Consider the following 25,690-nt stretch of genomic DNA (forward strand, 5'->3'; position numbering starts at 1 on the left):
TGCAAGGAGCACAAATAAACTTACATCGTACTGCAATAGTGCATGGGCTAGATAGAGAGATAATTTTGGTTTTATCAAGCCTTGACATGAGAAGTCACTCTTGTAATTGCAATCTTGTAATATCCTTGAGAGAATCAATGCGTGTTCATCCATTATACGCCTTCCAGTCCCTATTCCAGCTTTTGCGTCAACATGATAATGTTATGATTGAATGATAGTGAATACACTGTATAATAGAACGCAGGTTCCTGATGCACAAATCTGTTTTTCACTTCTGTTAAATTACCCAATTCATTCCATATCCTCGACTTGTACAAGTACAATGTTTTCATGCTTACTAAATGTTATCGGTTTTTATTTTCTTGTTCTTACTCTACAGATTAAACATCTGTATTTGACTCTTGACAGCTGGCAGCACGGTTCTGAACATCAATCCTCGATTGGGGTTGACTTGGCCCAATGGGTTTTCACTATGCCGAATCTTTCATGCTTCACTTTGAAATGCCGTTGCTTGGACGATCATTTCTTCTCAACAGTCACACAATCAGCATCATCTTGTCAGGTATTTGTCGCACCATGGACTATGTAAGACAAACATTTAGCATAATTTATTATGTGGCTGGATCAGCAGTTATTCTTTTGTTTGTTTGTCTGTTTGTTTTAATTGATTAATGCTGCTGGCAATACTATCCGACTACCCTGTAGTTCCTTTTATGATAATTATGATTACCACTTTTTATTGGAGATTGTTGAGTAAAGTTTACTTCTAATGAGGTGGTACAAGAGAACAAAAAAACGACTGTCAGTATAACTATTCAAACAACTATCAGTTTTCTTTGGATTTACACAAGAATCCATCGGATGCAATTGTGCTTTTAATGCCAGAAGTTTGTATCCGCCGTCTATTCGAGCAATCCCAATCCGATGATGTATCTCACTTCATTGTTGACATTTATACTAAAGATACCGCTCCACAATAAAAAAAAAAATTCCAAAAATTTAGACATTCCTCTCGAAAATAAAGACAAAGACAGCAGTGAGAAAATATCTTTCCTTGTTGACCCTCTGCCACATCAAAGTCACATCCTTTACACTAAAAAAAAAAACAAACAAAAAAACACACACACAAACAACAAACAAACTACCATATAAAATTGTTTCTACAATTGACGGATGTTACTTTTCCAACAGACCTGGTAGCTAATTGAACTGCGGTCCATTGTCCATTTGTGAGGCAGATCCAGTCTGTCACATATTTCTTGTATTTTTCATTTTATATTTTAGTGGCGTCTTCGAACATAAATTGCAAGAGAATAAAACAGTGGTAACTCCACCTCTTAAAGGTCCTTGGTTTTCACTTCGCCCATCGCTCTCAGCTAGCTCTTGTATCATTGTTCTTTAAGTTGTTTTGTCAAAACTAAGACATGCAATAATATGTATTGGGAAGAGAAAATCTCTTTCCTGTCAAGGTGTTGTAATGTAGCGTATCTTTAGAAGTACTTGTAGAAAATAAGGATGAGCTCGTACACGAGGTTCTCCGTTCAAAAGAGCTATTGCTCCTTTATTGACAACGACGAACAGGCAAAAGGTAATGTGTACAGCCGGTGTATGAGAATCGAGCAACTAAAGGATCGGTCTTTACTCGATGACCGTCTGACCAGCTCTCTACATGAATGTCCGGTCTGATCTTATGGCCAGCGTGCTTCTGGACACATCAGCAAAATTGGTAGAGAAGTGGATGTGGTACTTGGACCAATCATAAGAGAGGGAAGTCATTTTTGGAGGGAAAATTAGCTTGGGCGTAGGTCATGTTTAAGATGGGACTGACCTTGATGTTTGGAAACAGTGGGGGAGACGAATGGACCTTGAAGCTGAGTGGGTCATAAACGGTCTGAATGAGAGCACCTGTTTGGAGGAAGTCTGTGGCAAGTGGTCTAATCCTTTGAGAGCCTATATATGATTTAAACATGATGTAAACATTCACGATATCAGGGAAGGTTTGCTGACTGGGAGAAATTATACAAGATGGTTCATTGAAAGGAGGATGACTTAAAAGGAGGGATGGGCTCAGGAGTAGTGAGCTAGTTTTATACAACTGTATGTAGACCAACGGCGTAAATCCGTACTGAGGAGTGGGGGGGATGATTGGCGATAGTCACCATCACCACGATTTCAAGCCCATAACCGGACCGGCGCAGCCCTGGGGGGGGGGGGGGGGGGGGGGGGGGGGGCACACACACACACAAACACACACTTTGCAGGGATCAATAATGTCCCATTCTTTTCCATGCAAAGTGGGAGGGAAGTGGCAGCAAAAATATGACGACTTTTTGTTCTTGTTTTTGTTTGCTTGTTTGTTTTTTTCTTGTCAGCCGACTTTCCGCGGAAAATCAGACCTTAAAAGTATGAAGACTTTTTTGCTGTTGTTTCTCTTGTCTTTTGATGTTCTTTCTTCTTGACTGACAGGCGATTTTGCCCCCCCCCCCTTTCAAACAAGTAGCGCAGCCCTGAATAATGCCCAAATGAATTCAATAAAATGCTAATTAGGATATCCATTTCTTGAATAACGTATAGTAGATATTTTCCTGTAGCTATTAATTGTATTCTTCGATTTTCTTGCCTTAAGTCAGTAAAGCAATCATCACAGGGGCATCGTTCCGTTTTAATGATGGGGGGTAGGGGAGGGACTTTGAGTTTGAATATCTGTGCGAGGGAGCGGAGCGGCCTAGCGGGGGGGGGGAGGGTGTGGGAGGGGGTATCCCCCTCCCACACGAGAGAATTTGGCATTTTCAGACCTCAAATTCAGCGATCTGGTGCACACTTTTGGTGAAATTTGGGATTTTTTTTCCTATAAAAAACAAGTAAGGAAAAGAAATATTAATAGATAATTGAATGACTACATCGTGGTATTTCAGCTCTTGCTCCGCCTGTGCGACATCACTGTGAAGGCCTACTAAATAGTGGGGCCTATCACCGGCGTAGCCAGGATTTGATCTTCGGGGGGAGCGGTTAGATGCGAGAGAGTGATGCGAGCGAGGGGGGAGGGTGTGGGAGGGGGGTTTCCCCCTCCCACAGTGAGAACTTTTTGCATATTGATGTTGTAAATGGTGCAATTTGATTCATTTTTTTTGCGTGTTCTATCGACTTGAAACAGTCCAACATGTTTAAGGTAGCAGTACATTTTATGTAGATTATTATTGAACAATTTTGCCTATAAAAATTATGGTATCATTTAGAGACATTTTTTGTCTTAATTCTTACACTGAAGATCATGAACGCGATCATAAATTTTGACATTGTACAGTCCAAAAGCGGCCGTTTGTAGCTATATATATTTTTTTCGCTTTGGAAATTAAGGGGGCGCACCGGGCGCATTTGCTGGCAATTTTATACTGGCAGCAACATCAGGAGAATGACCTAACGATTAATGCAAGCGAGCGAAGCGAGCGAGCTTGAAAATTTTGACATTTTACAGTCCAAAAACTGCCGTTTGTAGCTACATTTTTTCGCTTTGAAAATTAAGGGGGGGGCACCGGGCGCAACTGCTGGCAATTACCCGGCAGCAACATCAGGAGAATAGCATAGCGATTAAATGCGAGCGAGCGAAGCAAGCGAGCTTGAAAATTTTGACATTGTACAGCCCCAAAACGGCAGTTTGTAGCTATATTTTTTCGCTTAGGAAATTAAGGGGGGTGGGGGCGCACCGGGCGTAACTGCTGACAATTACTGGCAACAACATCAGGAGAATGACCTAACGATTAAATGCGAGCGAGCTTGAAAATTTGGACATTTCACAGTCCCAAAACTGCCGTTTGTAGCTATATCTTTTTTGCTTTGAAAAAATAAGGGGGGGGGGGGGCGCACCGGGTGCAACTGCTGGTAATTACCCGGCAGCAACATCAGGAGAATGGCATGACGATTAAATGCGAGCGAGCGAAGCGAGCGAGCTTGAAAATTTTGACATTTTACAGTCCAAAAACTGCCGTTTGTATAGCTGTACTTTTTTCGCTTAGGAAATTAAGGGGGTGGGGGCGCACCGGGCGCAACTGCTGGCAATGACTGGCAGCAACATCAGGAGAATGACATAACGATTAAATGCGAGCAGGGAGGTCTTTCTCTTCCCACCTCCCTGATGCGAGCGAGCTTGAAAATTTTGACATCTTACAGTCCCAAAACTGCCGTTTGTAGCTATATTTTTTTCGCTTTGAAAAATAAGGGGGAGGGGGGCGCAACTGCTGGCAATTACCCGGCAGCAACATCAGGAGAATGGCATGACGATTCAATGCGAGCGAGCGAAGCGAGCGAGCTTGAAAAATTTGACATTTTACAGTCCAAAAACTGCCGTTTGTAGCTGTACTTTTTTCGCTTTGGAAATTAATGGATGGGGGCGCACCGGGCGCAACTGCCGGCAATTACTGGCAGCAACAAATATCTCGTAAACACATTTATGATGTAGTCTGGGGAAATTTCAATCCCAGAAGTGTATACTATTTTTTTAGGGGGGGGGGATCCTCCGTTAATTGAAAGTATCTAGATATCTCCTCCCACCCAAGGAACATTTGCATTTCTTTAAACTGAAGTAACAGGCCTGGTGCACACTTTGGATGAAACATTTTGAAATCTGTCAATCTAAAGTGTATTAAGTAGAAATGATTGAACGTGGAGGGTATGGGAGGGGTTAGGCCTATCCCCCTCTTACGCGAGGGAGATTTTGTATTTTCAGAATTGAAATCTAGCCATCTTTGGGTGAAATATTTAGACAGTCTTCTATCAAAAAAAGTAAGAACATTTCCACATCTCGGGAGTTACGAGGAGGAGCAAAATGATCTGTTTGTCCCCAATACATTTATGGGGGAACCATCCCCCTCCCCCTCCATCGACGCCTCTGCATAATTATGAGGGAGCTTTTGTAAGTGAAAGATCTGCTGCACACTCTTTAATAAATATAAGGAAATAAAACGTCGATCTCAAAAGTGTACAAAGTCTATCGAAAGGGACCCAGTAGCTTTTGCATATTTATGATTGCAATTCAGCGATCCGGTGCATAATTCTGGCGGTAGTTGTCCAACTTTCCATAAAGAAAGTTCGAGATTTGTCCTCATCTCGGGAATTGCTTGGGGGACAAAATGACAAAACAATAAACATTATCAGAAACGCAAGGTTATTGATAAGGACCGTATAGGCGGAGATTGAAAACTTGAATGTTCATCTCGTATTGAAGGAAATTTTACCTTTTAACTTCAGTTACCTCACAGGAATAGATTAAGCAACCGTACTTTAATTGAAGACAACCCAACGTTTACTAACTATAAATCTCGCAACATAGGCCTACATATCAGAGCACTTCTGAAGCCCAGGTCTATCAGATGTTTACATACTGTAGCCTTTGAAAGTTCAAACATTATTGAGCATATGATGCCGACAATTTGAATAATTTCCTGAGATCTTTTCTTAAAGATTCTTTTGTATATTTTATTACCATTTAAACACCATTCATATTTACAGAAATCAAAATGAGTTCAGCCCTTCCTTTTCGTAGAGATAATTTTATTTATTTTGCTCACCTTTTTTCCATCTTTGTCAAGTTAATGGCTTCATATCTGGCCCCTACTAAGCACAATGACATGATAAGCAACGTTATTTTTGAACAACATTACAGGCTCATAAATACAGTTGTAAAATTCATTAAGGATCACGGCACTTCAGGTTTTATACATTCTTACCAACGTGTGAAAATGATTTGGTAAGGTACAATATCCGCTTCAGTACTCAATTCCAAGTAGGTCCTATTCACTGGAAAAAAAAAAGTGAAAATCTTTTCGTACTATTCTGGCAAATTGTTAGAATGTCTTGCCTTTTCTGTGGGATTGTTTAATTAGGGATTAAAGAATCCATTTTTCTGTTCGTGAGATGAATGTTGCATATCAATAAAATTGGCTGCGAATAAACTTGTCTTATTAATCTATTGATGTATGTTTGTTAACAGGTGAACTTTCTTGTGTTTTTTGCACATCTCCCATGAAAACAAAAAAGAAATCTGGTTAATAGGTCTGAACCATTAATCTAAAGCAATGTTCATTAGATTAAAGGAGGTACTTGCATATGGCAAAATATGGTAATCGACACCCGTTCCTTTTGTTTTTTCTGGAGGCAAACGAATTATACTAACTGAGCAAAATCACTGCCAATATGGAGAGGGTAAATGTGTTGCAATTCCTACGACTGAAACTCGTACAAGGCTGTTAACGAACTCGTTTGTTATCTAGATCTTTGGGTAACTCATGCGGAGCTCGACGTGAGTCGTATCGCGCTCGGCATGGTGCACTCGTTCACGCCTACCAGAAGCGGATCTAGAGGGGGGGGGGGGGGGGGGTTTGCAACCCCCCCCCCCCCCCCAAAAAAAAAAAAAAAAAAAAAAAAATCCGGGGACCATTTTTTTAAAAATCTTATCTTTTTTTTAAACTTGTCATTTTATTTTTTTCTATTTATGTATTTATTTTATTTATTATTATTATTATTATTAGTGGTGTTTTAGCAAGAAAATGCAATTTTCACACACAGATTTTCAAAAATTCTCCCCCCCCCCCCTCGCTCGCTACGCTCCCTCCCATACTGCCCAACCCCCCCCCCCTTTATAAAAAGCTAGATCCGCCCCTGCCTACGTCCATGGCCCTACAGACAGTGTTGCATCAAGGAGGTGGGAAGAGTACCTCCCTGGTTGCATGCAGCTGGTTGCCATCTGGTTGTGTGGCTACAATAGTAGTTCAACATCCGAAGCATGCATTACGGTCGATATTGCTCTACATGCATTGGCGTGCGAGAGAAGTACGCGAGCGCTGCTAGCACAGCAGTATGCTCTCGTCACGAGGCGGGCGTGCGAACGTCATGGCTCATGCATTACAGTTTGTAGCCTATAACCTAGGTGGGGATGCAGCTGGTCTGATGCGACGAGACTACGAACAGTGGATGCGCGCGAATACAGTGCCTATGATCCAGTTGTTTGTCGTTGTTTTTTTTTTTAATCAGTGGCAGTCTTCTCGGAAAAAAAAAAAAAAAAAAAACTGCCACCGATCGTGGCGCCTAGCGGACGCGGTAGATGCGTCCACTGTTCGTAGTCTCGCCGCATCAGATGTATCGCTTGGCAAAGACAATCATCTCGCTGCATCATACGTTTAGCTTAACAGCAAATTACAAAGACAATAACTGCATTCTCCGCCTAGATTATAGGCTATGCAATAATCCATCATGCTGAAATCAATATCACCACATCCCTTTTTGTTTGTTTTTTGTTCCTACATCTTCTTCTTGGGAGAATTTCAGGGGGGGATATTTGTACAGGCCATCCCCCCCCCCTCCTTCAAAAGTGGGGGGGATATATCCCCCCCCCATCCCCCCCCCCCCCCGGGATTTACGCCCATGATGTAGACATTATCAAAATATCCTAAATACACATTACATCCCCCTTTTTTGGGAAATGAGGCGGGGGGTGGGTAAAGGCCAAAGTGAAAATTCAGAAACAAGACAACAAAAAATATTACCATACACGCCATATTGATTAGTGAAACTGTTGATATTGCTGTCCCGTTCCACTTTCGCTCATCACTCTTTCTCTAAAAAAATACATAGCGTATACAAAGAAATTTGATTTAATGGCAGCAGAGAGAAGAATCATGATTAAAGTGTATCACATGAGGGAATGCACATGGTTGGAGTCCTTGGTTTAGAGTTTAATTATTATGTCCCCGCAAAAGGGGTGTGATAGTCACGTTTTCAAACTAAAATCATGGAAAATTAGGAAGCTTGTCGTTTCTTTAATTTACGGAACCCAGGTGATATTCATGATAAGAGCAACAACATAATACAGCTGGGTAAATTGTTCGAGAAAAGGACTTTAAATAATGTGCAATCAATATCGAAGCCAAACCTGAATTCTTTCATGCAATATGTATTTGAGAAATCTATGAATTTTCTCTGTAAATGCACACATCTTTAATGGTCTATTTACAATCAAAACGGAGAGATTAAAACACAGAGCAATGCATTATCAACCATCATTCTATCTTTTGAAAGAAACATTATTTAATTTCCCTAAATTGAGCAAGTACTATAAACGTCACAGTACTAAACATATTACATTGACACAATATTTGTGTGGCTACGATACTCCATTTCAAACATAGGAAACCAACTACTCCAATTTTATGAACAGTATCCATACAGTTTCCGAGTCCTGTCAGAGATGATAAATTCCAAGCATCTAATTTAGTATCAATGGAGAGGCAACGAGAGCGCTCGAGGAATGAAAGCATAATCCATGTGTTAGGCCTAGTCAATTATCACTTCAGGGAAGGATGATACAGAATAAATTGACTCACAAACTTCTCTCGTTTAAACAAGATTTCCCCACATTGATAACTAGAATGAAATAATCGGAAAAAACAGGCACTTTCCACCCTGCATAAAATGTGAAATTGTGTAAATTCAAAACTGTCAAATGCCTGACATTTGACAAATTTACACACAAAACATAGACGCTTGAGACAAGTAAGTTCACACTTGTAATCTCATTATATTTGACAGTGAACTTAAAAAAAAAAAACGGAATGAGGACACCTTGAACACAAATAAAAAAAAACAGTCCAAAATTCGTACACGAATTTTACATGCTGTAGCTTTAGACCTATAAAGCACAACACAACTATTAACAAATTCAACTGAATGGTCTATATACACAACTCATGGTTACAGTAACCCATGGTTGCTATGGTAACTTTACAACATGTGTTCGCTTTAGACTTATAAAGCACAACACAACTCACAACAAGTGTTCGTTGTAGACTTATAAAACACAACACAGCTGTTAACAAATTCAACTGAATTACCTATAAATTCATGGTTACAGTAACTCATAGTTTTTATGGTAACATCCCAACAAGATAACGATTACTGGGGTCAATTAACCTATGTATATAACCATCTCATGTACTTTCGTGGTGTTCCTGTCACTGGGATAATTTTGTCCATCAAAATCTATCTTGTTAAATCTGCAGTGTCGGAGTAGAGTCCGACATTCCACCAAAATCGTACTTCTTTGGCATTACTGTCACTGTTAGCTGGTACCTTAGCAAATGAAGTTAGCACCTGTTTTTCAGCCCGTTTTTAATCCGCCGTCGGTGTAGGGTCATGTTGTTGTCAGCGGGCGCGGTCATTATCAGGTCAAACGGTCGTTCTAGGTTAGTTGGTTGGAGTGGGGAGGGGGTTCCTATGCCGTTGTCTGGAGTGAGGGAGTTAACGTAGTCTGTGTTTTTGATTAGATCTGTGGTTTGAGAGCACATGACATGATTTGCAGTGCACTCGGGCGGAGTGTTGTCATGTTCGTCAAAGTAGTGCACTGATGGGGTGTCAGGGTTTTTGTCATCTGTGGGAGTCGTTAATTTGTCAAGGGCCGCTTGTAGTCGTTGGAGGTGGGTGACCGGTTTTCGGTCGTCCGATATTCTCATGAAACAGGGCTTCAACCTGTTGAAATTGAAGACGTCTCGCAAGATTTCGCCTTTGAGAGTGGCTAGAATGTAGAGTGTCCTATCGAGGACCTCATGAACGACCAGGGGTCCAACCCATTCAGCTGCAATCTTTCTGGAGTTTTCAGTTAGTGAGGAGGAGGTCGGCTTGTACAAGTAGACCAGTTGCCCTATTAAATAAATAGGAGTGCGACTTAGTCGATTTGCGATGCCTACGTTCTGTTTTGCCTGCGTCTTTTTCTGTAGAGAGAGCATCGTGCGTCCGATTTGGTCAAATTTTCTCTTCAGATGGGAAACGTACTCGCCATAGGTATGTCGTGGTCAGACCAGACATTGGGTCAAAGGTAAAGTTCGTCATGGGTGGGGGGTCTCGGCCGAAAACAAGTTGGTAAGGGCAGTGGTCACCGAGGTGAGGGGACGAGAATGAATTGTAGGCAAACAAAGTGTAGCAGGTCGTTGGAATGAACCGAACCCAGTCTGTCCCAAATTGGTTCAAGTTCACCTTTAGGAAGTTAGAGAGAGTCCGTATGTGTCGTTCAACTTGTAAACTGCCGTGATTGGCTACGCTGATTACCTTTCTGTCGATGTTCAGGGCGTTACATAGTGTAGTCAGTAGTTTGTCAGTGAAGCCGCTGCGTCAGTCACTATGCAAGAAGGGGGTCCGAAGATGCAGATAACATTTTGTATCAGTGCCTCACAAATTGTCTCTGCAGCAAGAGAGCGAAGCGGGGCACAGATAACAAAGCGCGTTATTTCATCGCAAATGACCAACAAATGTCGAAAACCTGTAGCCGAAGTAGGCATGGTCTTAAAGTCGAGACTAATTCTGTCAAAGGGGCGATAGGAGTCTGGGACACGGGTGTGAAATGGGCGTACCCTGTCGGGTTTGCCACGAAACTGTTGGCATCTCAGGAAAGCTTTGACATAGTTTTGAACTCTGTCAAACATCTGCGGCATGTAGTAATTTCGTCGTATAGTCAAGTAAGTGCGCATTGTCCCTTGGTGGTTGCTAAGTAGGTTGTCATGGAATTGTTAGATGATAATGTCAGTCAAAGTCTCTGGTATAGCAAGTTGTAGTCTGAAGTCGTCATTTTTGCCAAAGAAAAGGCGGAACAATATGCCATCACATAATATGTATTTTTCAGCTTTCAGCTGGATTGTTCTTGCTGCCTTCTTGTCACTCGGCAAAATGCCATGGGCCAGAAAGTCGTAAATCAGTTAGAAAAAAGGGTGAAGTGTGTTGTTTTGTCACTAGTCTTCTCATGTCGATAGGCAGGTTGGAGTCACGAATAACGTTCTTCTTGATTAGGTTCAGTATATTGTCTATGTCATGTTGTTTTGGGATGTGTGGAGCAACAATGTGTTTAACCCTTTGGGGTCAGTGGTGTTGGTGTTCTAAGCAAGTCCGCTGGTACGTCCCTATAGTTCTGAGTGCATGGTGACTCATTCTGTTTACCTACCAGTCTGGGCTCGGTTTGATGAGGAGCAACAGGTGGTGGTCTGTCTGCTGCCCTTTGAGGCTTGCGATGGTCGCGTGCAGTGTAACGTGTAGTGACTGGGGGCAGATCAGGGGGTGTGTCCCCTGCTAGCCTCTGATTGGCTGATGGCTCGTGTCGTGATGCAATGTCATGTTTTGAAGTAGTCCTGTCATGTACTCGTGTGGAAAGTGGGTCAGGACAGGGAGGTGGGTCAGGGGGTGGGATAAGGTCAGTACCTGCAGTACCTGTGCCGTTGTGGTTGTTAGTGTCGGGGTTATCAGGATAAAAACTGGGTATTGAAACACTCATCTTTTTGGCAGCGTGTCATTGGTTGTTCTACGGGTTGCGCAGCGTTGAGATGTTCAAGTTCTTGTTCATCTAAGCTGAATGAAGTCGGTACAACTTGATCGATTTCTGCATGCTTGTCGCTCGGCACGCGGGAGAGAAAATCAGCCAAAACAAGGTCAGTGCCGCTTTTGTATGCGATCTGAAAGGAGTACTCTGATAATTTCAAGATGAGTTTTTGAAGGCGTGTAGTGGGTGGTTCATCTTTGGATTTCAGAATCTGAACAATTGCGCTGTGATCTACACAAGCATTGAATTCACAGCCTCGCAACAAATGTTTGCATGCAGTTACATTGACCAAAAGACCAAATAACTCTAATTCCGTCTCGCTGTATCTCTGGCATGCACTAGGGAGTACCTTAGCATAATAACCAATTACTCTTTCCCGTCCGGTGATAACCTGAGTCAAGTAGGAGCCAGTCGAAGTCCGTGAAGTGTCACTGTAAAGCGTGAAACGACCAGTATTTGTAGGCATGTGTAGTACAGGGGGTTTCGTCATAAGGTCTTTGATGGTGTTAAAGGCCTGTTCATGTTCATCGGTCCATTCGAATTTCCTACTTTTTCGTGTAAGCTGGTGCAGTGGTTTGAGTATGGATTGAATGTTTGGGAAGAATCCCGCCACGTAATTTACAGCTCCTATTAACCGTCTCACTTGTCTTGGTGTCTGAGGTCGAGGCATTTTGTGTATGGATGCGCATCTATCGTTGAGCGGCTGAAAACATGCTTCACCGTCCAAGTTAACAGTAATCCTATGTCCCATGTAGTCTACGTCACTAGTGAAGAGTTTACACTTCTTTGGGCTGATCTTTAGTCCATTGTCTGAGAGGGCTGTTGGAAGGTAGGCATCGGGATGCGTTAATGTGGCAAGATATCATTATCGTTATGTAACAAACTACACACCAAACACACTCTCGTCATACAGCCATATTCCAACGCCTTGAGTTATGACTCCACTCGACTTACTAATTGTAATAACGGGCGTTGACAACAGAATATTTAAGGTTTCAATACTATACACGCTTTATTGTCGTGCACATCATTATATCACATGCAGGTGATAATTATATGGTATTTCCCCCACAATTATGAATTAATCAGTGTATTGGTTGCGACTCTCCATGAGCAATTACACCAAATTATATTCGGTCAAAACGTTTAAAAGGAGGTCTTAAAATTGAGGGGACATAATACATGTGATTATATTAGGAGCGGTAATACAAATAAAAAGGTGCATAAGGTACGAACCACCGCGACAGTCCGAACAGAGTCCCAAGTCGCTTCCAGGGTGAAATAGTGGCCACGTCACTCTCCAACGGGGACCTCAATCGCGATCGCGAACTGCAGTGCGCACTGCCACGATGAGCTCCGGGTCGAGATGCTGACGTGTACATGCACTGTCTGGAACGGGACCGGTGTTCGCCGCCTCGTCGTCGCCCGGCACTCACATCAATAGCGTTGACATCGATTGTTAAGGATGCGATCCCACTTGGAGATTCACAATAAATTTACGCAAGCCTTTGATGCAAGCCTTATGCAGCGTCCGCAAATATGACAGGAAGGCAACTCCTCTTCCGTAATAATTGTTCCACAACTATTTAGAATTAATGTTGCTTGAAACATGCACCTCACCGATGTGGTGTAAAATAGACATGTATGCCTTCCAAGAATTATAGTACAATGTAAAACCGCCTCAATAAGGGATGGACTTGACTCTGGAAAGTATAATATTACATCTCCCTTTTGTATCGGACGCAGGAGAGCGATGGTCTATGTCCATCTCCTTTGGAGGTTGAGGAGCCAGAGTGAGAGAAAAAGCTATGTCCACTGTTAATGTTAGGGAAAGGGGGCTACGTGGCAAGTATTATGGGATAAGCCTACGTGTACCTTTTTTACATAACCGTGGTCAAAGGACTGGTCAGCAAAAATTAGCTCTTTTTTTTTTTTGCCATCGGGGAGCGTCCGGAGAGAGTGACATGATTATACCGATAAAAATAGCTCCCTCTCTCGGCCGGTGACTTATTGTCAATCTAACGGGGTACGTGCTGCTACAAGGAATCCCCCCCCCCCCCCCCCTAGTACGTAAGTCCTGACCAGCACTGACGTACGACAAAAGAAAAATAACTGTATGTACACCGTCTTACTACCTGCCAAAAACACAATATCAATGCAATGGTCATGTATACCATTGAGGACGGTATGCAGGTTGTTAGAAAGCTAACAAAACTTATTGTAAAATACTGTACATAATAATATGCTATGAGGTCGATCTGACTGAACCGTGTGTTGGTTCAACGTCCTCAAGCGCTGACCATGCACTCGATAATAATACAAACAGATAAACATTTGTAACGGAAAGTACAAACAAACCATATTGTCCAAGTATGACACAAAAAAGTATATGTCATGTTGCTCGTGTCGTTCTGCGATGGTAGCCCCTAAGCGTTATACAATGTACTACATTTAGAGTATCGTAGAAAAGCACACAAATTAATATACATGTACGATAAAAATACGGAAACTTAATGTATCTTGTTGCAGTGAATCCGCCCGTGGTAAGTTTTCCTTCTACGGGGGTAACTCTGAGATCACGCAAAAGAAACTAAGATGATAACAAATTATCACAAAAAAAACACATCCTGTACAAACTGTATACGGCCAAGGCGTACACATATAACATACATACTAATTACCTAAGACAGTCACATAGTATTCACATTAATTAATTAAATCTGCCTTAAAACCTCGACATGATCAAGAGTGATGCCAGACGCCTCGTAACTAAATGAAATAACGTTATCCTAACGATACCACATAACGCGCCGGCCATCTGACGTGGCGCCCCGATCTCGTTTGTCGGACCGGTGGATCCGACTTCGCAGCGGGCGTATCCGACGCCGTCGACGTCGCTGGGGGAGACTCGAGTGGGGAACGCGTTGTGTCGCGAGGCACTACTACATCGTCCGGCGCGCTGCTGCTCTCGACATGCGCGACTTTTAAGCGATCGACGCTCACCTGCTCTTTCTTGCCATTGATTTCGAGTGTGTAATGCCTAACGTTGCGTCGTAACACTTTGTAAGGCCCATCGTAGGGCTGTTTCAAGGGCTTACGAACTCGATCAACACGGACAAAAACATAAGAACAAGTGTGCAGGTCTGTCGGCACGTGAACAGTCGTGTGTTGCGAGCGAGGCGGAGTAGGTGTGAATTGAGACATGTGGTTACGTAATCGAGAAACATAGTCGCACGGGTCGACAAGTAGAACATCAGAGAGGTGACTCGCCTCTCCGGTCGACTGCTCTGTCGGACGCGTCGACCATTATACTCAACGCTGATTGGGTAGAAGGGTAAGCCAATAGTGTGGCCTGTGCAACTTTCTCTTTGATTTCGGCAAATGCCACGTCGCATGCTGGTGTCCAGTGCAGTGGTTTTCGTGAGCGTGTTGCACGATTCCGGAGGAGGTCCGTGAGCGGTGTCAATGTTTCTGCGCAGTTTGGGATAAACCTACGGTAGAAATTGACCAGGCCTAAGAATGCACGCAGCTGCTTGACCGAAGTGGGCGTGGCGCATTGACGTATGGCTTCAACCTTTTCGGGCAGTGGGCTCACACCTTCGCTATTGATGCGGTGACCCAAGAAATCGAGCGAATCTCTCCCGAATTCACATTTGCTTGGGTTTACTACTACTCCGTACTCTTGCAGTCTTGCGAAAAGCAAACGCAGATGGCGCTCATGTTCTTCGTGATTCGCGCTTGCCACGAGGAGGTCGTCTACAGAATTATGCATAAACGAACGTGAGGCCACGAAGAACTTGGTCAATAAACCGCTGAAATGTCTGAGCTGCGTTGCGTAGCCCGAATGGCATACGCAAAAACTTGAATAGGCCAAATGGTGTGCTAATCGCAGTTTTGCAAATCTCATCAGTCTCTACGGGGATCTGATGATACGCCCTTACCAAGTCTATTTTCGTGAAAACGCACTTGCCGTACAAGTTTGAGGCAAAGTCCTGAGTGTGAGGGACGGAGTAACGGTCGGGGATAGTTGCCTTATTCAAGGCGCGATAGTCTCCGCACGGCCGCCAATCCCCTTCAGTGCGTTTGGGCACCATGTGTAAAGGTGATGACCACGGACTGTTGGACGGTCGCACAATGCCGAGCTCGAGCATGTGTTCGAACTCGCGTTTGGCCACGGCTAGTCGGTCAGCTGTCAGTCGTCGTGGTTGTGCACTAACGGGTGGTTCCTTTGTCTCGATATGGTGTGTGATGTTATGTCGAACGTCGCTCTCTTTGTATACCGGTTTGGTTATGTCACTGAAGTCGGTCGTAAGCATGCATCGGTATGGGTCGTTGTCATCGTCGGCTGTCATGTGTAAGCCGACGGGGTTGAGTCCAACGTTAACAGCAGTCTGTCCTGTGACATGCAAGTTTGTTACTGTGTCTGTCCGTCGTCGTTGTTGGACATCGACCAAAAAGTGGAAGTGATGCAAAAAATCGGCACCAAGTATCGGTGTAGCCACATCGGCAATTATGAAAACCCATCTAAAATTACGGCGCAAACCCAAATCTAATGTTAATGAACGTTGGCCATATGTGGCTATTTGGGAGCTGTTTGCCGCTCGCAAATGATAAGAGGATGGATACTTTCGCTCATGTTTGCTGGGTGGGAACACCGACACTGCGGCACCAGTGTCAATCAAAAATTGTTGTTGCGTATTGTTGTCAGTGACGTAGAAGAGGCGACTGTTGCTATGGGAACCAGTCGGGGTCATCGCGCCTACCCGCTGGTCGCGTCGTTTCCCTTATACGAACATGGTTGAGTGCATCGATGTGCGTTTGCAGTGGAAAAAGCATAGCTGTTGTGTATTAGCTCCGGGCTGATCACTTGACGCTGCCGCCGCAGCGTTCGCTCCTTGGCTTTGCTGGCCGTGCTGGCCGTTGTGTTGCGAGGGGGTCTTAGCGCCCCTGCCTGCCGTGCTACGACTGCGACTACGTCCCCGCTGCTGCATCTTTTTGACGCTAAACGTCAGATCAATCAACGCACGCTTTACTTCGGCAAGCTCGCTCGTTAGCTGTGCCAACGTCGCTGGAGGCGTAACCCCTCTCGAATTTCCCCTACTACTGCTAACTGGTGCTATTATCGGAGGGCTAGCTGTCATTATATTGACACCCGGTATGTGGGCATCAACGATCCGATCCGCGAGCTCGGCCAATTCCTGCAAAGTTAGGGCGTCAGAAGTAGATGCTAAGATTAGTCTAACGTTTTGGGGGAGTCTTTGCAGAAACAGCTGCTTCAGAATACCCTTTTCCAGCGTTTGATCGCCTACCAGCTGTTCCATTCTCCGCAGCAGCTGAGAAGGTTTACGATCGCCGAGTTCCTCCTCAGTTAGGAGTCGCTTAACGCGGCGCTGTTCAGATTCGGACATTCGTGCTATGAGAGTGTGTTTCAGTTTGGTATATCGGTTGGCAGAAGGTGGGTTAACAATCAAGTCACGCACATCCTGCGCCACTTCGAGTGACAATGCGGCGATAACATAGGCGTATTTTGTCTCCTCTTTAGAAATGCCGCTAAACTGTGCCTCCGCTTGTGCGAACCAAATTTGAGGGTCGTTTGCCCAAAATGGGGGCAATTTGATAGAAACTGTGCCTGTGAGTGAGCGTTCTTCGGGCTCTTTTGCAGGCGAGGCCGCTGACGGGGGTAGAGTTTGCTCTTCAGTGTCGGTAGTCATGGTTACAATCTCTTCACGCAAAAATGAAATCGCCTAACGAGGGCGCAAGATCTTGACCGGAGCGTTATGTGGTATCGGTCACTGCCGCAGCAATTTGCTACTGAATACGAACTATTAGGCCCACAAACAATCGTGAATAATTTGCAAACTTAACAGACAGCAACATACATATTACGTAAGCATAACACAAAATTGCCAGTCTATGCAGTATGAGCCTATATAGTAGCAAGAATATGCTCAGATAGTATGGTTTACACTAAGTGCGTGTGTGGTTGCCAACTACAACATGGGTATTATAAAGTCATATTATCAAATAGGGTGGAATCACACCTCTTTTAGATCACGTCGGGGTCACCTCGGGGTCACCACTTTGTTGGAAGGTAGGCATCGGGATGCGTTAATGTGGCAAGATATGAAGAGTTTGTTTGCAAAAACCGATAAGTCCATATTTGCCAAATGGAGATATTTGCGATTAAAGGTCAAGAAAAATAAAGAGAATAATAAGAAAATGTTTGCTTCTTTTGACCATAACTTCAAAAATATACCTTTATATGTAGTGACCAACGTATCATTTAAAAGGTATTATTTTGTACATTATGACAGAAATCGTACTTGAAAATCTTCAAAAATGGACTTATCGGTTTTTGCAAACAAACCCTTCATATTATTATCGTTATGTAACAAACTACACACCAAACACACTGTCGTCATACAGCCATATTCCAACGCCTTGAGTTATGACTCCACTCGACTTACTAATTGAGTATATGAATAAAGAACGACCCAAGTCCAATTTTTGGCCAAATTCAGTTTGACATGGGAAATTGTAGCTTATGCATGGACTCATCTTGTGTATAAATGATAAATCCTAATTACCCCCGAAAGTGCCTGAAATGAATGAGTTAAATCTTATATTAATGTAAGAATGAAGAACTTGGGTCATTCTTACATTCATATAATAGCGCCCTCTCTCATCCTTCTCCCATCTCTATAGCAGAATATCATGTATATGAATCAAAGAACGACCCAAGTCCATATGAATCAAAGAACGACCCAAGTCCATCACACAAAATGGCCTCTCCACAATTAATGTAAATGTTAATTGTCATAATAATATATGTTCTAATTTGTATATACAATGTTGCCTTCCCATCACAGTTAAATAGAATATTATTGGATAAATAAAAAAGATATGAAGTTTTTTTAGTTTACTCATAATGATTTTCCATGGACTTGGGTCGTTCTTATATTCATATACTCAATTGTTATAACGGGCGTTGACAACAGAATATTCAAGGTTTCAATACTATACACGCTTTATTGTCGTGTACATCATTATATCACACGCAGGTGATAATCATAAGGTATTTCCCCCACAATTATGAATTAATCAGTGTATTGGTTGCGACTCTCCATTAGCAATTGCACCAAATTATATTTGGTCAAAACGTTTAAAAGGAGGTCTTAAAATTGAGGGGACATAATACATGTGGTTATATTAGGAGCGGTAATACAAATAAAAGGGTGCATAAGGTACGAACCACCGCCGCGACAGTCCGAACAGAGTCCCAAGTCGCTTCCAGGGTGAAATAGTGGCCACGTCACTCTCCAAAGGGGACCTCAATCGCGATCGCGAACTGCAGTGCGCACTGCCACGATGAGCTCCGGGTCGAGATGCTGACGTGTACACGCACTGTCTGGAACGGGACCGGTGTTCGCCGCCTCGTCGTCACCCGGCACTCACATCAATAGCGTTGACATCGATTGTTAAGGATGCGATCCCACTTGGAGATTCACGATAAATTTACGCTAATTCGTCGTGAGCTGGACATGGATGAAGTTCATCTTTAGTCATTGACGACGGGGTTGACGATGGGAGGAGATGCGAGATGATGAGCTCTGATGCAAGCCTCATACAGCGTCCGCAAATATGACAGGAAGGCAACTCCTCTTCCGTAATAATTGTTCCACAACTATTTAGAATTAATGTTGCTTGAAACATGCACCTCACCGATGTGGTGTAAAATAGACATGTATGCCTTCCAAGAATTATAGTACAATGTAAAACCGCCTCAATAAGGGATGGACTTGACTCTGGAAAGTATAATATTACATCTCCCTTTTGTATCGGACGAAGGAGAGCGATGGTCTATGTCCATCTCCTTTGGAGGTTGAGGAGCCAGAGTGAGAGAAAAAGCTATGTCCACGGTTAATGTTAGGGAAAGGGGGCTACGTGGCAAGTATTATGGGATGAGCCTACGTGTACCTTTTTTACATAACCGTGGTCAAAGGACTGGTCAGCAAAAATTAGCTCTTTTGTTTATTTTTGCCATCGGGGAGCGTCCGGAGAGAGTGACATGATTATACCGATAAAAGTAGCTCCCTCTCTCGGCCGGTGACTTATTGTCAATCTACAATGCTGCTACACGGCCTTTAATACTTGAGTCAGGTGGAGTTTATGGGATGTCTTGTCCGGGATAAAGAGGATTATGTCGTCATGATGAGCTATACAGAAGTCACGGGAGTCAAGAATGGTACCTAAAATGTCGTCAATTTTTGCCTGGAACAGTCCGGGAGAAACGTTCAGTTCTTAGGCTAGTCGTTTGCAGTAGTAGTGGTTTCCTCCGTGATAAGAGGCAATGCTTGTGTACTGTTGCGCTTGTTTTGAGAGAGGGATGCAGTGAAAGGCGGAATTGAGGTCTATGACACTCATTACCCTAGTTTTGGCATGTCCGATACGTTTGAGGGTCTCCGTCAGTAGGGGAAAGGGGTGATTAATCCGTCTGATTCTCGAGTTCAAGTAACGAAAGTCAGTAACAACTCGTTTTTCTGTCTTGTCTTTCTTGGCGATGAGTAGCACGGGCGAAGTGTAGGCTTGATGCCCAACTTCAAGAATGCAAAGTTTAACGAGTTTGGTCAGCTGCTTTTTAATTCGTTGTTTTTCGGGTTCGGTCGCAAAGTAAGGTCGTATGAAAAATGGTTCGTCATTAGAAAGCTCAATGTTAACCTCGAAATTCGGGCAGCTCGAGAGCTGACCATAAAGGGAGAAGGCAGGTCGGTTGGCCTTTAACACTTGAATGAGTTTGTCCTTTTCAGAGGGAGAGAGTACAGTGTCCTTTAAGTTTATGTGTGAGTTAATGATCTGGTCCTCGGTAATGTCAACAATGGGGTTACTTGGGTCAAGATGTTGATATTTCTGCAGGTTTTCTCGTCCCGTCTGGTTGTCATGGTTACCGTCGGTTGTCTGGTTACCATGGTTACCGTTGAGTGGAATAAACTGTGTGTGTGCTGTCAGTAAAAGTCATGTTTACCTTGTCCACTGGGAGGGGTTCAGTCACACTGACGGGAGAAGTTGTGTCAAGAAACGCGATTGCTCTATATACCCTTTGAAAAATGCAATGGCCGGTCGGTTGTGTTGCTTACAACGATCTGAGTTGCACCTTTAGTCAATGTCACAACCATCATCGATGGGCAATGTCTACCGAGGTAGTCGTTGGAGGTCAGTATGACGCCAGTGTTACACAAGTATGGTGGTGTGTGTCCCTGTATAGTCATGAGTTTTTAGTCAAGGGGGTCGATTTTCACCGAAGAAGTAGGGGAAAATGGAAAATGTTCGTTTGATTTTGAATCTGTTGTCCCTGAAGTTCAGGTTTCCGTCTAGGTTTGAAAGCGTATTGGTCCCCAATATCAAATCAACTCCGACAAGATTTTCAACTACCAGGGCAGAAATTTCAAACTTGTAACCTTGTATTGTGACTCTGAATTTTATCGCTGAATGCGATTCAATGAACTGCCCGTTCCCTAATTTGAACCTAGTGTAGGTCACACTTTGCCTCTTCAGCTGAGAAAGTTGTGGTGTTGACTTGACATATCGCTCCGAGATTAAGGTCTTGGTAGCACCGCTGTCAAAAAGTATGAAAATATGCTTACCGTTCTCAAGTCGCCCTTTAACGAAATTTCTGCTTGTCAGTTTGAGGTCAACGTCATCAGTCCCTAAGTAGGTAGATTGTAGGTTTTGAACATTCCCGGGCCTTGATTTCTTATCATGGGAAGTGGAATAAAGAGCGTTATTATTCTCCTCCCTCAATGAAAACCCTGGGATTGTAGTTTAAAGTCTTGTCCATACTGTATTGCAGGTGTTGGTGCAGTTGGTGGTAGGGGTTGTATTGTCGCTGCTGTTGGGGCTGTTGTAATTGGCTGGTTGGGTAATGGTGGGGTGGTTGTCCCAGTGGTGGCGGTGGTCCATACTGTTTTGATTGCCTGTCATAATCCCGTCTCATGTCCCTAAGTCTTTTCCTACATTCTCGCCACCTGTGACCAGGAATGCGACATTATAGTCACACGTCCCTTTAAATGCAGGTCGTAGTCGTTGATCACGTCCGCAGCTGTGTGATCTATGTCGTAGGTCAGATCGTTCTCTACTACTAGGGTTTCGTCCGCGTCCATTTCCATACTGACGTCGGCCATAGTTGTCATCCCTCGTGTATCTCTGATTGCGACTGCGACTAGCACTACGGCTCGCACTGCGATCAGAGTCGGGTCGAGTTGTTGGCCTATGTCGATGTCGACTTCGTCCGCGTGAGTCAGTCTGGTCCTGTTTCAGTTTTAACGTCGTCAGTTCGTCACTCAGGAGGTCGAGGTCGTCCTGTGTCGCAAAACTAACCTCTTTATTTGTTGTTGGTTCCGTCTTAAGGTCCGTAAAAAGTTGGGCCTTCGCGGCAATCTCGTCCGACGTCAATTTCGATGTCGGGGACGCCATGAGTACGGCAGCGCGACAGTCTGGGGTCATCGCTGCGAGCAGTCGGTCCTTAATTTGTGTCTCGCCGTAGTCGATGTGTGACGCCGTTGGTCGTAGTCGTTGGAGGAATGTCTCACACTCTGCCCGGTCCGTCATGGTCATGTTGTTGAAGTCCGTCACCCTCGCGTAAGTCGATTTAGCCGGGCTAAACCGTCGCAGGAAGGCCGTCCGGAGCTCGTCATAAGTTGAGAATGTCAATTTTTCGATCCATAGTCGGGCTTGTCCGTTCAAAGTCCGTTTAAAGGTCTTGAGAATGGTCGTCATATTGTCAGTTTTGGTGGAGTCAATGTCGTGGGCGTCCAGGTAGTCGTCAAAGGTCAAGAGATGACCTGTGCAGTCATCCCGGTTAAGTCGGTCCCCAGTAAATTTGTTAGGTAAAAAGTCGGTCTGTCGGAGGGCGGTTTCATCAGGAGCGGTCGTCGGCATGGTCGTTGGAAGTCGTCATCAAAGCTGTCACCAAAATCGTTGGTAGTCGCCATCAAAGCTGTCACCGTCCATCATCGTCGACCGGAGGCCCATATCAAGAGTCATGATTACCAAGAGTTCTTTGCGAATTGTGAAAATTATGAAAATATGAAACCGTCTCCCTTTAGCCTAACTACCGGTATACACAGCCCAGTCGCTGCAGGTAGCGAGATCAACTGAAATAGGCAGGCAAATATAACTGCAATGTCTGGCATTGTCCGAAGGGTCGGCAGAAGAGGTAAATTTGTCAGGCGAGTATAAAATTACAAACAGTCAGCTTGTCGCTGTTGATGATCAGCATACATGGAGTCCCGACAAAGTCTGCTCATGAAGCGTGCTCATCGTGAATCCATAAAGGACGGCTGCCACAAGTTTCATGTCGGGTTCTCCACCATGTAATGAAGTGTATCTCTAGGTACTTGTAGAAAATAAGGATGAGCTCGAGCACAAGGTTCTCCGTTCAAAAGAGCTATTGCTCCTTTATTGACAACAACGACGAACAGGCAAAAGGTAATGTGTACAGCCGGTGTATGAGAATCGAGCAACTAAAGGATCGGTCTTTACTCGATGACCGTCTGACCAGTTCTCTACATGAATGTTCACTCTGATCTTATGGCCAGCGTGCTTCTGGACACATCAGCAAAATTGGTAGAGAAGTGGATGTGGTACTTGGACCAATCATAAGAGGGGGAAGTCATTTTTGGGAAAATTAGCTTGGGGTGGTTCATGTTTAAGATGGGACTAACCTGACTGTTTGGAAACAGTGGGGGAGACGAATGGATCTTGAAGCTGAGTGGGTCATAAACGGTCTGAATGAGAGCACCTGTTTGGGGGAAGTCTGTGGCAAGTGGTCTAATCCTTTAAGAGCCTTTGGTTTAAACATGACGTAAACATTCACGATATCAGGGAAGGTTTGCTGACTGGGAGAAATTATACAAGATGGTTCATTGAAAGGAGGATGACTTTAAAGGCGGGATGGGCTCAGGAGTACTGAGCTAGTAGTGATACAACTGTATGTAGACATTATCAAAATGTCCTAGTGTACTGATAAATAAAGACATACAGGGTTTTAACAGCATGGAGTATGATCAATCTATTATTAGAACTGTCGTGTCCATGCAACCGCCTGTCGCACACCAATTCACAGGGCTCATTAACCATTTAATTGGAGTATTCTCACAAAAGACATTCCACACAAGTCATTTTTCCCACAGTGCATTAAGTAATAGATGAGAATAGAACAGATCGCACATTTAGGCTGTAACAAGCATTATGTAAAAGAAACAAAAATAAATCTCGTCGCAATACAATGCTTGTGACAGTTAATTGTTGGACACATTTCTGTCATACGGATAATTGTAGTAAGTTTTTGCTTTTTATACCATTACGTTGTATAGGCTACTTGTTGTTATTTATTTAATTCGAGGCTTCATTTTCTTGTGATTGTTCGAGGCTCTAAGTTCATACAACCTGTGCTTTTGATTTATAGCCACCCCTACCAGTTGTATGTGTATATGATGTATATGTTATTAGAATAAGTGAAGAGTTTGTTCGCAAAAACCGATAAGTCCATTTTTGAAGATTTTGAAGTAATGTCTCTGTCACGAAGTACAAAATAATACCTTTTAAATGGTACATCGGTCACTACAAATAAAGGTACATTTTTAAAGTTATGGTCAAAAGAAGCAAACATTTTCTTATTATTCTCTTTATTTTTCTTGACCTTTAACCGCAAATATCTCCCTTTGGCAAATATGGACTTATCGGTTTTTGCAAACAAACTCTTCAAGTGTTTCGAATATATATATATATATATATATATATATATATATATATTAGTCAGGTAACTCAGTTATATTTTTGATATTTTTTATATATCAATATATTTTATTACTTGATATTTCAGTTTAATTGTTTGTTTCTTTTGCAGCTTACATATCAGCCGTTTCATGACGACAGCAATGAATACTCTTTTTTGGAACCATACCCCATAGAGGAAGACTTAGTCCAATGGAAATTCACTATGCCAAATCTTTTACAGTTGAGTGTAGAATGCTCCGACCTGAAGAGTAGTTTCTTCAAAAAAGCTGCCGCCTCAGCATCATCATGTCGGGTATGTCACTTTTGACTCTACATGATTTGAATTTGGCACATGATTTGCGTGCGTGTCTGAATTATCATTGATTTATCTGATTGAGTTAATTGATAGATTGATTAGTCTACACTTAACCTCTGAGAAGACTGTAGTGCATTTCATTTCACTTACGGGCTACATTGTGACCCTGCACAGCATAAGCAACAACAAAAGAAAAAAGGACACACAAGGAGTATAGATTTGAAAAGAACAGACTTTGATCTTTTAAATGGTAGAAACTCACTTCAAATTGACCCTCTTATAATGTATAATTATTGATAACAGAAGCTTTGAAATACAGTTCCTATTAAATTAAGTGCTTAATCCTCTAATGCTGCATGTGCTCCGTAATATGAACTAACAGAAAAAGAAAAAAAAACACAGGATATCTAACTCCACAGCAAACAACAAGGGAGGAATTAAAAGATCAGAATTAAGACAAGGAAGCTTTATCGACACATTCTATTCGTGACTAATAACAACTTTTGAAGCAGTAGCATCAAAAATTAATAATATTTGAAAATGAAGAATGTGTAAAGGGTTTGAAATGAAAAGGGGATGTAAGACATGCCTCTTGATCACACTGTTCTGATAAAATCTTCCACAGAAAATGGTAAAACACGATTTCTAATTCGTTTAATATGTATCTAAACTTTAGAATAACATACTGAATAATAATGTTCTTTTACGAAAAGGGCAGGAAAACCCTCATATTGATAAGGAGAACCTATTTCATTATGTTGCGTTATCGCGTGAAACCAAGGCGTGCGATTTTTTCTTGTTTTTATGATGCACGGTCACATTATGAAAACAAATTGAAGAGTTTGTTGGCAAAAAGCGATAAGTCCATACTTGCCAAATGAAGATATTTGCGAATAAAGGTCAAGAAAAATAAAGAGAATAATAAGAAAATTGTTGCTTCTTTTGACTATAACTTCAAATATATACCTTTACACATGAATGTAGTGACCAATATATCATTTAAAAGGTATTATTTTGTACTTTATGGCAGCGACCGTACTTCAAAATCTTCAAAAATGGACTTATCGGGGGTTTTTTGGCGAACAAGTTTTTTTTTTCTTTCCAGGTCAACCTCATTCCGCTGCAATGACAAAGTTTGTTTTGTTTTTTTTTTATTGACCTTTATATAGCATTGAACAAATGAGTGTCTTCAATATGGTTTAAATTCCATTTTCTATCATCACCATCTTCATTTTTTTTCATCATCATTA

The 25,690-nt window shown here is 42.8% G+C and overlaps 1 protein-coding gene and 1 pseudogene across 2 annotated transcripts in view; one reads left to right on the forward strand and one right to left on the reverse strand.

Moving 5' to 3' along the window:
* Nucleotides 1-25,690, forward strand: part of LOC139708988 (uncharacterized) — a 141,890-nt gene that overhangs the window by 74,449 nt on the left and 41,751 nt on the right. For both annotated transcript variants that reach the window (XM_071620957.1, XM_071620958.1), the window contains exons 8-9: nt 380-562; nt 24,255-24,437. In XM_071620957.1, the coding sequence (XP_071477058.1) occupies nt 380-562; nt 24,255-24,437 (366 nt within the window). The remainder of the gene's footprint in view (nt 1-379; nt 563-24,254; nt 24,438-25,690) is intronic.
* Nucleotides 21,132-22,285, reverse strand: LOC139708990 (uncharacterized; annotated as a pseudogene).

This window comes from Diadema antillarum, unplaced genomic scaffold (assembly GCF_040938485.1).
Source record: "Diadema antillarum isolate AM-2024a unplaced genomic scaffold, OU_Dant_1.0 seq00001394_RagTag, whole genome shotgun sequence".
Taxonomy (NCBI): domain Eukaryota; kingdom Metazoa; phylum Echinodermata; class Echinoidea; order Diadematoida; family Diadematidae; genus Diadema; species Diadema antillarum.